The 13730-nt window shown below is 35.5% G+C and overlaps 1 protein-coding gene across 1 annotated transcript in view; it reads right to left on the bottom strand.

The window, feature by feature from the left end:
* NYAP2 (neuronal tyrosine-phosphorylated phosphoinositide-3-kinase adaptor 2) overlaps window positions 1–13730 on the bottom strand; it is a 336968-nt gene that overhangs the window by 42087 nt on the left and 281151 nt on the right. The window contains exon 5 of the mRNA XM_044670792.1: window positions 7960–8063. Within this exon, the coding sequence (XP_044526727.1) occupies window positions 7960–8063 (104 nt within the window). The remainder of the gene's footprint in view (window positions 1–7959; window positions 8064–13730) is intronic.

Genomic DNA, 13730 nt, shown 5'->3' with positions numbered 1-13730 from the left:
TATGTGGAGGGAAGCAATTTGAAATTTAGGCTATGTAAATAGCTTTATGCCCCACTAAACTATTCTGGGAGATTAAATTGCATAGAGGAAAGAGTAGTTACTCCAGAGTCCCTCCTACCAATGTGATGTAGAGCAAATCATTGGACCTTTTCTCACCTTGAAAATTGACAGAGTGGACTCTAAGGCCCATTCTAGCTTTAATTTATGATCCTATGATAGAAATATGAGCTGTTATTGTGTGCAAATGATATAAGTAGCCTGCAAAAAAATCCAGATGAGGAAAGCTAGGGATGTCTGGATGTCTAGTCTCCTTTGGTTGCAAGTCACTCAGTTCTTCTCATCCTTTCCTTCCTGAGGTTTCTCAAGCTTTCCTCCATCACCCTGAAATTACAGTGAAGAAGTCAGATTGCCTTACTAAGTACTGTGAATGAATCGCCTCCCTCTGTGTCTGTTCATAGCCTTAATGAATAAGGACCAAGGAATGATGTTGAAATAGAATTGTGTCTGGCTACTTTGTAAATCTCACATTCTGTTTCCCCTCATTTCAAATGTTTAATGATTTTCCTTTTGTCCTTGGTACTTCAAGCCCTTAAAGACGAGGCCTTAAAGGCATGCATTTGAGTAGCCCTAGACTCAGAAGATATCATTTTAAAATATCCAGGCTATAAAGCTAGCATCCTTCCCCTTAAGCTTTGGTCATGCAGACATATAACCTCATTCCCCTGTAAAGCCATATATATTTGTATCTTAAGAACATAGCTAAGTAATTAAAGAAGCTTGTAAATCCCCAATAAAAAACCACCATGTTCCTTTTCTGGGCACTTAATCTGAGATTAAATCTTTATATATTTAATGTTTTGAGCTTGAGATGAAGACTAGAAAAGTCATCATCACATTGGTGAATTTGTTAGAGCACCACAATATGGTTCCCATCTCTCATATCCTTAGTTGGTACCTTTTTAAGTGTGTTCTTCTTTTTTCTGTCCCCTCCAGTTCCTCCATCCTCTTATGTAAGATATATATTTTTTATTTCTTAAACCTTATGGAAAGGCACATGGAGGCTGAGAAGCCACCTAGATCTCAGGGAAGAGAAGCAAAGAACATTTCTGCAATAAGTCCTAAGGCAAAGCATTGGAAAACAAAGTCCTTGTACAAGGTATAAACTCAATAAAGTTTTTCTATTGCTGAGAATTAAAAATGAAAGAAGGACACAGACTCTGAGGATTCCCATTTCTTCAAGAGTTCAACAATTAGTTGGATGAATGTTGTATAAAACTAAACTTCCTTTCTACCTTGTCTCTTTGACTGTCCAAATAAAAAATTAAAAAAAAACTACTCCTGAATTGCTTGAATATTTTCCCACTTTTCATAGTTAGTGTCCTCATTCCTAATACCCCTTAACTACTCTCCCAGTCCAAACCAAGTTTTGAATGAGAACATAATATTTAGAGCTAAAATGGACTTAACACTAGACATTTCCATGACTACTATCATTCAATCATAATTTGGTGCTGAATTTTCCCTACACAGGAACAAAAGTAAGATAAAAAAAAGCTTAGCATAGTGACTGGCACATAGTAGGCACTTAATAAATGTTTATAGAGTAAAAAACAAATTGGGCTATTTGAGGAGGAAGAGGGAGTTGGATGTTTTAACTACCAAATCAATAGCAATTTCAGGCATAATTCTATTGCTTTTAGCTGGCTACCTATACCCTCTGTGAAGACTACTCTGGGGCAACTGTTGGGGTTTACCTTTGTTAGAATAATATCACTTTACAGAAATGCATAGAGAGAGATAAACACAGACACACCTCTCCTTACATCTTTTAGCAGTAAGACATCTATGAACTAAAAGAAGGAAGACAGTATGTTATTTGATTCAAAGCACCTTTATTATAAGATTAAATAAGATAATAAGTGTAAAGCACTTAGCAGGGTGCCTGGTATATAGTAAGTGATATATAAATGTTAGCTATTATTATCACTCTTTAAGTTTACTGTATGAACCAAAATAGACCAAGTGAGGTAGGGGAACTTTTTATGGGTGTTATCCTAAACTACTTCTCTATATTAGGGTAGTTTTAGACTTAGAGAGGTAAGGGACCTCACAGTCTAACTAGTCTTGATGCCTTTTTATATATTAAGAAATTAAGAACAACGGAGGTACTTAGTAGGAACTAAGTGTCCATGGTGAGATTTGAACCCAAGTCCTATGACTCATATATGTTTCTGAATCCATGATTCTGTGATCCTTCAGCAGAATGAGACCTCTTGCTTTTGCCACAGGTCAGTTATATACCTTGTGATATGGAAGTATTCAAGGATTCATTGACAGGAACTGCTGCCAATCATACTTATCAACATGCAGAGATATTTTAATAACCATTTGTTATATGTTGACATCTTCAAATGAGGATTGGTGGAGAAATTTTTTAAGGATTCATCTATTCAATAAGCATTTATTAATCACCTACGGAATCACTATACTGATTACTGAATGTCCTGTGGTACAATTGGGGTTTTTAGTTTCCATGGGAACCAATGTAAAAGATCCAAGAGGCTTAGGAAATGTTTTTTATCTTTTCAGTGGTAGTTTCCTAAGTAACTTCTGCCTGCCATTTAAAGGGCAGTTGTTTTTAAATTCCTAGCTGCTTGTTTCCTTATTGCTTATTTTGTTTAGTCTTTAGTAATTAACTCTCACAGCTGGGTATGACCAGTAGTAAGCTTTCAGATGCAGAGAGTAAAGCAAAGCCTTCTGGTTCACTTTCATAGGTACTTTCCTTATCTACAAAAGCAAATATTGAACTATTATTAATGGCCAACTTCACTCTACCTTCCCAGTCAGATCTCTCCTTCCTCCCTTTAATGAATTCTATAGTCATAAAATTTCAGAAATTCAGAGTTAAAAGGGATCTTAGTGGCTGTGTAGCCTGATTCAGACATGATCAAGTATTATGTCTCCATCATAACTTACAAATAGTCATGGGCATTTAAAAAAATATTCCCTTTGAAGGATAACACATCAATTCCCACAGAATCATATTTCATTCATGTATGACTTTTATCGTTAGGAAACATTTTTCAATTTTAAGTCCAAATTTGTCCCTAAGATCTGCCAATTGTCCCTATTTCTGTCCTCTTGGTCCAAGAGGAATTAATGAAATTCTTCTTCATTTGATAGCCCTTCAAGATCTTCATGCCAGGAATATATTCCTTTTTCACATTTACCTCTGAGCTTCTCTGCTTTTCTCTAAGATTTGGTTCAAACCATACCTTCCAAAAGAGGCTTTTCCCAGTCCATCTTTGTCTATTTCTTTCTGAGTACTGGGAGAAGAATTAAAAGACTTCTTGGATGTCACTTCACATTATAAATTTCCATGATGATATGTAGGTACTTTCATTTTGTAAACTGAAATGATTTAACACATGTGAAACACTATGCAAACTTAAAGAATGATATAAAATAATAGATGAAAATGATGTTATCATTATTATTATAAAACCCTAGTAGAATATTAGCTTTGAGGTGCAGGAGTTTTTATTACTCTTTACATAAGTATGTACATATATAAAATCACCAGTGCCTTATATAGTGTCTTCCATAAAGGAGATTATTTATTAAATTCTTGTTGAATTGAACTAGAGTCTCAAAAATATCCTTATTCTTCCTCTCAAATGCCATAGTTCCCAAGAACACCTTGCCAAGATAAACTAGTTAAGCAGCTAAGAAGAGACAATCTTCAATTCTGTTCTTCTGATAAAGGGTCCTAATAGCTGTTGCAAAAAGAATGAAATCATCATTATCTCCAGTGGAAAAAGGAGGGTGGGGTGGGAGATGTCACTGAGCAAATGGTTCTTGTCCCAGCTATGGAATTGGGGATTCACTCTGTGAAGTGTTACTGTATTTGTAACTCAGTTTCAAATTTTCTTTTTCCCTGAGTTTTTAGCTTTCATTTTAACATTGGGAAGCAAAACTAAAAGATAACACAAACTCTGAGTCCCATACACTAACTTCCATATAGATTCCCTTTTGCAACTAAGACAATTACTGCCTAATTATTAGTCCAGAAATTCTGCCCAGTCTTCAAGTATTCATTAAATAAAAAAATAACACAATATACAATGGTACAAGTGAGGCACATCTCTTGGGAATGTTAGTCTTCTCGAATTTTCTTCTGTGTTATATGTGACTGAAAGAGAAAACACCAACTCTTTGCCTGCCCCTGACTCTTAGTAGGGTTTCCTCCTTTGTGTAAGGAGAAATTTTCTATGATGAGAGCACCCTTAATTCACTAAATATTCTCCATTGAGAGTGATGACATATTCCTGTGGTTTTTGTGTTTGTAATACTGACATTCCCTAAATATGCTCCAAAGCCATGCATTTAAAAGTAATTATTTCTTAGTTTCTGGTTTCATGGCTTAATGGCTAAATGTGTTTAATAGCAAACAGTTTTCATCCTGTACCCTAGGCACTTTGGAGACTTTTGGTTATTGCCAATTAGTCACGAGAACTCTATTCAAGAATTGAAAGAAAGTTAGAAATTCAGTAAGTGGCAGATTGTACCGAACAAGCTAAAAACAGAGAATCCGGGGGGAGGAGTAGAGGGGGGAGGAATAAATTCATATCATGGAAGAGTGTTCTTAAAGACAACTAGAACATATCATCATAGCATCATAGATTTTAAGGTAGAAATGAAATTAAAAGTCATATAATCTGATCCCCTCATTTTGTACATGAAGAACTGAAGTCCAGAGAAGTTAAACAACATGTTCAAATTATGCAGCTAGCATGATGCAACCCATAACATCCAACACCAAATCTAGTGTTCTTCATATTATGCCATGGTTTCACCAAAACTATGCATAATTTTTAAGGTCACTTGAATTAGTTGTACTAAAGGAGGTGAGTACCACTGCAACGATATCTTTAACATCCAATAGATTTCCTTACTTTAATAGAAATATTTTTGGGGAAGGGAAAATAGTAGGAGGCATGAGTAGTGAAGTCTTATTATATAATCAGCCAATATTTTTGCCACTAGGAACTCTGTGACTCATTGGTTTTCAAATTAAAGTGTCCAGGTCCAACAAAGATACCAAACAACTTTTGAGGCTATTGTGATTTGATGACAAAAGGATTAAGTTACTCATGGTCTTATCTTAAAGACATTTCATCTTTCAATTAAATAATTGGCGGTCTCAGCAATAAGTTTAGGAGAATGATTCCAATTAGAAAATTATAGAAGGGAGCAAATATTTCTTGGTTCCATATTCCTAGCTCAGTCTTTAAAATATGGGAAAGTTGTTAAAATGCTCATAGCCATTACTTCAACTTCAAACCAGAGACATGTGGTCCTTGAGTGAATCCTTTAGGCCAGAGATATTTAACTTGAATGAAGTCCACAAACTCCAAAGGGGTTTATGGATAGTTTTCAGGATGAATGGAAGCTTGGGTGGGAAAAAATTACTTTATTTCAATATAGCTATTTTACTTTGTAAATCAATACATTTTGTTATATGCATTTAAAAACATTCTTCTGAGAAGGGACCCATATGCTGCAAACTAACAAAGGGGTCCATGCCACAAAAAGGAAAAAGAAAAAGAAAAAGACTAAGTTCAAATCCAGCCTCAGACACTTCAAATCCGGCCTCAGACACTTCCCAGCTGTGTGACCCTGGGCAAGTCACTTGACCCCCATTGCCCACCCTTGCCACTCTTCTACCTATAAGCCAATGCACAGAAGTTAAGGGTTTTAAAAAAAAGACTAAGAACCCTTGATATGGCTGATGCCAAATCTAGCTCGACTCTATCAGTATACAGGAATATCTATGGTTTATGCATTGAAGCTTCCTATCTCTTCCCTTAGCCTTTAAAGGGTATTATTATCCTCTGAGATAAATGAAAGACCCTACATAGTTGGATAAATACCATGATGACCATCATCTTTATCCCAATGACTAACTTCTTAAAGCTCTTCCTACCTTGAACATACTCAGGAGGCATTAGAGGTGAGATAAAAGAAAGGAATACAAAGGATCTCTTCCTTGAGATGAGGACAGTTTATAAGAAGGCAATGCATAGTATAATATACATTAATTCAATTCATAATGATCCTCAAATATTTCATTGCATTTTTTTCTCCTTGCAATCCTTTCTTGTTTATTTGATCCCTTGGTAAATGTCACTTTTTTTTTTCCCTCGTAGTATTGGTCAACCAGGTTGCATTATCCAAAAGCATTACCCTCTCTATAACTGCTTGAATTTAATATTAAAAGCCTTTTCCAATCATTTCTTAGCTAGAGAGTGGATCATCAAAAGAGCAGTCAAGGTGCCTTTGTCAGAAAGAAGCCAGACTTGGGTCTTGTTTGCAGAGTGCCTCTCTTATTCATAAATCAAAGCATGAGCACATTAGGTCAGTGCGAAACACTAAGAAACACTGCGGTCTCCCATTAGAAGGAAGTACAATTATTCTGCTGCTTCACATTTTTCAAATGGCCTGACATTTTGAATAATTGATAAGTGTATAATTCCTTAAGCTGAAGTATATTTTCAGTAATGGTCATTCAGTATAGAGGAGATGTCCTCTGTCCTCTGTAGATTAATTTCATAAGGTGCCATTTTAAATTTTTTTCTCTCCCTCTCACTTACCCATTCTTACTCTGACTCTCTTTGTTTCTATCTCTGTCTATCTCTCTGTATATATACATAAGACATGGATTTCATGAATATTAACATCAATTCATCAGGGACCTGGATCCATGATGGCATAAGAACATGTCAAAATCACTTTTAGTCTCACAAATAAAAATAGATAGAATAGATTTCCATTTTCTATTGGTAAGATTCTGTTGTAGTTAAGGGCAGGGGAAAGGGTAATCCTTAATGAGTTTTTGTTGGTATAGAAAACTCTGTATGTTGAAATTCCCTTCAATACAGCAGACTGACTTTGTATATTGAACATGTAATTGAGATGATACTTAGATCTATTCATGTTATTACTTACTAAACTTTTTAATTATTATGGAAAACTGGGAAAACTTCCAAATACAACATGTCCTCTAATCAATAGTATGTTGAACATTTTCTTTTACACAGAATTACATGGCATTTAAACATGTCTCCTTCTTAATTTCTTGCCTTATCACTTCAAGTGATAACATTTTATAGTCTCATTGACCATTCAGGAACACTTGAAGTATCTTCTGAGATCATTATTGACTTAGTTATTTTTAAAAGATATTTTGTTTAACCTTGTATTCTTATTCTAAAATCTTTGATGAAAATGAACAGAATTATGCTCTCCAGCTCTTCAATTTGTCTATATGGTCTAGTTAGAAGAGAGACTAGCTGCCATGTTTAATCAAAATAATATCATATGTGAGCATTTAGAAGGACAACAATGTTTCACAGTGTCGTACAGTCATGCTCCAAGCTAAAGGGAATATAAAACTGGCACAAATGTTACAGTACAATAAGACCAGAGTTCAAAGATATGTACAAGTTTGGTGACAACATTGATGTGTTCTCAACAAGACATTTAACAGAAATCTACATAAAACAAAAGTTAAATTTATCAAATGTTGATAAATTTTTAAAGACAGTATAAAAGTACATAAAACATGGGAAAGGACAAAAAATACCCAGCTAATACATAGAGTACAAATTTACTACATTTAAATTACAGAATGATGGAAAATAGAGACAAAAAAAGAAACAGTTTGTGGACGAACAGCAAAGAAAGTTCCACCAGGAGCAAAAAGCAGACTTTCCTTGTTGGGTGATGGAACACACAACTGCACAACCTGTCTCATCCACGCATACGCACACATCGAAAAGTAAAATCAAATGCCAAGAGTCTACAGGTAACTAATGACAGACAGAGAGACGTGAGAAGCATTTGGCATGTTGCGTGCGTCACATGAAGTCATTCACGATTGGCTAACGATGATGGTACCTGGCTCTGTTGCAGATCGCTGGCTTGCCTGAGAGGAGTAACTGAAGGAGGAGGCACGCCTGACGTGGATGCAGACCGACCTAATCTGCAGCTTACTTTAGGCTCTGTGAAGGAGGGAGAAGTCAAAGAGTTAGCATCACTGACCTTAATTCGGGTTTTGCAAAGTAAGGAAATGGACCTCTTTTATAGAGGGGTTTCAAATTGATTTCTCCAAGGAATCGTTTCTTAAGAATAGCTTCCATGTCGTTACGATGAGTAACGGCTTCCAGGTTCTCTCTCATTGTTCTTGGCCACTATGCATTATAACATATGGGCTATTATCAGAACTGTCATTAATGGTAATTGATTCATCCTTTAGTGACCATCGATTGTGAATGGGCCTCCATTCTTAGGTCAGCAATTTGTGGACATGGAGAAACATTTTCTAACCACTGGAATGCCTATGTTTCTCCTCATTTCTAAATTTACCTAAAAAGGTAAAGGGCAATTTTTTTGAATATTTTGGTAACTTTCTAAAAGGAGACATTTCTAAAAGAAGCATGTTCATTATATTAATATTTCATTATGTGAGAGCAACTTATTCTGTGGATGATTGTTTTTCATTTTTTTGCCTTTGAAGATTTCGAACAACACCATTATCTTGGTGATTCCTAGTCACTTTATTTATTTTTATTTATCTATCTTCCATCGTAGAATCAATATTATGTATTGATTCCAAGGCTAAAGAGCAGTAAATGCTAAGCAATGGGGGATAAGTGACTTGCCAAGAGTTACATAGCTAGGAAGTAGCTAAGGGCATATTTGAACCCAGATCTCTAAGCCTGGTTCTCAATCCACTGAGCTAACTAACTGCCCCCATGATTCTGAGTCTAATTTGATAACTTTAAGTAACCATTGTACTACCTTATTTGCTTATTCAGAATTATAGAATAATAGACCCGAAGCTTGCAGTGATGAAACATGACCACTTACCATAATGAAAAAAAACTCCTGTCAAAGAATGAGAGGATACTGTTTGAAATCCCACCTCTCATGATTACTGAACTGAGGTGAATTAATCAATCTCCCTATGGCTCAGGTTTTCATTTGGGTATTAAATTAAATGGCCCCCAAGGTCCTTTCCACCTTTAAATCTAAAATCCTATGTGATATTTTTACTTAATTACTTGATTAATGTATCTTATAAGGTTTCCTAGCACTATACTAAACACTACAGGGTTTACAAAATTTACATATAATCATTTTAAAAGAAATTTCAATTTAAGGCACAAAAGTGTCATAAATGTAAAACAGTCAGAGTTTAATCCCTTCACTTTACAAGGGAGGAAAAAGGCTAAGAGAAATTAATATATCCAGTCATACCATCAATAAGTATTAAAATAGGAATAGAACCCAGGGCTTTGTGACCTCATTTATAACAATCTAAATATTGTTACCAGGAAAGGTATCATCTAACCAGTCAAGGTGCATGTGCTCCACAAAACTCCAAAATGGCCCCTGAACTAGATTGAAATATAATTGAGAAATATTTAATTAAATAAATAAAAATTATGATGCAACACAAATAATGTTAATTTGTACTTTTCTAAGTCAATATTCTGTCCACAGAGATCTCTTTCTATTTTGATTTAATATCATTGCCCTACACCACACTGATCATTGAAAATTTCAAGTACTACCAAAACCCAAGTAATATTTTAAGAAATTTGACAAAACAATTAGAGTAAAATATTTTATTGAAAAAATGGGTAAAGACATTAGAACATTGTATTTCATTGATAAAATATTTTTGTGTTCATAAATGAATATATATACATATGTAAATATGTATATAGGCATATATATATGTATATATATATATATATATTTAAAGGCTATAAGTTAAGTTTTGGTTCCTTTCCTGAGTATACTTTTGACTCTCCAGGGCTTTGTCAACCTCAAGCCATCAGTGAACATAGCACAATTCCACATAGTTGAAGTTCCCACCATGCCTGAGGGAGTTGACTGCAGTGATAACAAAAAAGAGCTGTCAGCAGATGGGACCAGTATAGAGTAGTGGGAAGACCTTACACATAAAGATATAACCAGGGATGACTATAAGTAACAGTGAGAAGCTCTTGCTGTGGCCTTTCTGGGACCAAAGGTTATTTGTTCATTGGTCTTGGTTTCCATTCAATTAAAATTAAAATGTTCATGAGTTCAGGTCTTCTTCGCTATACATTGGGGGAAGTGTCCCAGGTTCTTTAGCNTATATATATATATATATATATATATATATATTTAAAGGCTATAAGTTAAGTTTTGGTTCCTTTCCTGAGTATACTTTTGACTCTCCAGGGCTTTGTCAACCTCAAGCCATCAGTGAACATAGCACAATTCCACATAGTTGAAGTTCCCACCATGCCTGAGGGAGTTGACTGCAGTGATAACAAAAAAGAGCTGTCAGCAGATGGGACCAGTATAGAGTAGTGGGAAGACCTTACACATAAAGATATAACCAGGGATGACTATAAGTAACAGTGAGAAGCTCTTGCTGTGGCCTTTCTGGGACCAAAGGTTATTTGTTCATTGGTCTTGGTTTCCATTCAATTAAAATTAAAATGTTCATGAGTTCAGGTCTTCTTTGCTATACATTGGGGGAAGTGTCCCAGGTTCTTTAGCTAAGGCTTGAAGCAAATAATTATGATACTCCTTAATATTTAACCTGAGGAATTCTGGCAAAAGATGCTTATTGAAATGAATTCAAACAATCTAGCTCCTATATAGTGTAATGCAGGATTTATGCAAGATCTCTTGCATTTGCAATATTATCCTAGGCAATCCTGTCAGTTAGGAGAATGGAACTCTGGTCCAGCAGGTGCTAGTCCCAGGAGCTGACAGTTTGAGCTGGGACTATAAAAACCCTTGCAGAACCAACCTGGGGGTTCTGACTTCCTTGACCTCACCCAGATACCCAGCTATCCCTGACTTCCCCTTGGGGACCCCAGGAGGTTGAAGGGAGGTTGAAGGGAGGTTGTAGGGAGGTTAGGGTTGTGGATTGTGGGCAGGATTTAGATTAGGGCAACCTAGCAACAGGGACACCCCCAAACCAAGTCATCAACTGTATCTGTCCAGCTGGTGGACCAAACAACATCAGGGCAGTGTTAAACTATCTCTGGCTGAGGGCTGTTTCCCTCAGCCTGGCCTTACCTTCTAGGTCCATAGCCAACACTTGTCAGTAGCCCCTAGCAACAGTCTCTCAAGAGCCCTAAACCCTCTTGCCTCAGTTTTCCCTTCCGTGTTAAAATAAACCCTTAGCCTGAAACTGTGAGCTTCTATAGTTATAATAACATCATCTTGGGCTAAGGGACTGAGGAGAGGGGAGAATAGCAACCACTTGACTCTAAAGGAAGTACTGAGCAAGCATCCATTTCATCCAGTGTGTGCTTCACTTCCCATTGAGTTCTGCTTTCACTCCAGCAGGAAGGGGCCCCTCACTCTCCACCTTAAAGAAGCCTATAGGTAGCAGGGAGATTGACTGGGCATCACAGCTCAGGTTACACATCACTGACAGTCTCAGATCACCTGCTACTGAAGTTACTGGCTCTCAGGCCCAGGTGACACACTTCTACCACCAGCTCCCCCGTTATCAGCCATGTTATCCACTTATTACAATAGGTATAGCAGAAAAAAATCTTAAACATATCCCCAGAGAAAATGATGATCAAGAAAATCAATAAAAATCTATACTATGTTACTACTTCAGAATCACTCAACTAGATGTAAAAAAATATGGGCAATAGGAAAGGAAACTCTACAGAAAAGTCAACAGACCTCAAGGTGGTGAACCACTTTGTAACCTTCAACATGGACAGTCAGGCACTCTTATAGCCTTCAAGACTCTGTATTTGTAGGCAGCAAGAGCAAAAAGTTCCCTAAAAATGTTCGTAAGGTGGTCAGTGATCAAGAATGCAAACAGTAGCAGCCATTGGAAATATTATTAGTATTGTGAATGGTTGAAATATTGCTCATACTGAGGTACCCAAGGATCAGGGACTCAAAGGTTCCTAGCGCTCTCTCTTGAAACATGAAAGAAGACCTTAGGATACAAAAATTTGTCCTCAAATATCTAGTGATATTTGATCACTTGGTGTAGCGGAAGTCAACACAAAAATCCAGTTGAGTCATGTCCAGAACAAATCAGAGGTCAAAGACTGCCTCTGATACAAAATACCAATTAAAGAACTAAAGAAGGACAAAAAGATCAAATGATGAATAAAATTATCAACTATCTGAGTATTTTATTTTAGTTTATTTTCTGAGTATTATATTAAATCCAGAGATACTCAAAAATATATTATTGAAGGAAAATGCATCTTGATAAAAATAAATATCAGAAGTGGGTTTTTTAAAAGAGATACCTGAATGCCTAAAATAAAAGAAACAAGAGGTTTAATGCAGCAATAAAAGCTCTGAAGTAAAGATAAATAGCTCAGAATAGAAAAATAACAGAACAAAGGACTGCAAAGTAGAAGAAAATATAAGATATATGGTATGGAAAATAACTAACCTGGAATACAGAACCAGGAAAGTTATCATACAGAGTAAATACCATTTTAAGAAACCCAAAGAACTATATTTCAAGAAATTGGAAATGAAAATTCCATAGAACTCTTAGAAGAGGGGGGCAAAATAAAAATATAGAAAACCAACTAATTATCTCTTGAAAGAAGAGCTCAAAGGGAAAAAAAAAATCTCAAGACTGACATAGCCAAGTTTGCTTCCAAGTTAAAGTAATACTATTTCAATGAAAAGAAATAAAGGTTTTTAATACCAAGGAATCAGTCAGTATCAGGAAAGTCCTGACAGCTTCTCTGAGGGGAGAGCTTAGAAAACAATATTCTAAAAGTTCAAAGACATTTTTGGCTTTTTATAAAAAATAATTTACCCTCCAAAGATGGGTATAATATTACAAGAGGGGGGAAATGGAATCACCCTAGACAATATAAGATATTTAGGAATCTATTTGACAAGACAAACACAGGAAGTACATCAACACAACTACAAAACACTTTCCACACAATTAAAACTAAATCTAAATAATTGGAATAACATTAATTGCTCATAGGTAGGATGAGCTAATATAATAAAAATGACAATCCTACCCAAATTAATTTACTTATTTAGTTTCATACCTATCAAACTACCAAGAAACTTTTTTATTGAATTAGGAAAAAATTATAAGAAAAGTTCATTTGGAAAAACAAAAGATCAAGAATATCAAGGAAACTAATGAAAAAAAAAATGTGGAGGATGGGGGCCTAGCAGTACCAGATCTTAAATTGTACTACAAAGCAGTGATCATTAAAACAATATGGTACTTACTAAGAGACAGAAGAGAGGATCAAAGGATTTGGGGTAAATGACCTCAGCAAGATACTGTATGATGAACCCAAAAATTCCAGCTTTTGGGACAAGAACCTACTATTTGACAAAAACTGCTGGGAAAATTAGAAAACAGTATGGGAGAGATTACGTTTAGATCAACATCTCACACCCTATACCAAGAATGGATAAATGACTAAATATGAAAAAGGAAATTATAAGTAAATTAGGTGAACATAGAATAGTATACCTGTCAGATCTATGGGAAAGGAAAGAATTTAAGACCAAGCAAGAGATAGAGAATATTACAATATGTAAAATGAATAATTTTGATTATATTAAATTTAAAAGGGTTTATACAAATAAAATAAACAAAATCAAAAGGTAAGCAACGGGGGGGGGGGGGG

Source organism: Gracilinanus agilis, chromosome 3 (genome assembly GCF_016433145.1).
Source record: "Gracilinanus agilis isolate LMUSP501 chromosome 3, AgileGrace, whole genome shotgun sequence".
Classification (NCBI taxonomy): Eukaryota; Metazoa; Chordata; class Mammalia; order Didelphimorphia; family Didelphidae; genus Gracilinanus; species Gracilinanus agilis.
The sequence above is the reverse complement of the archived record's forward strand: the minus strand, read 5'-3'. Positions and strand labels throughout refer to the sequence as shown.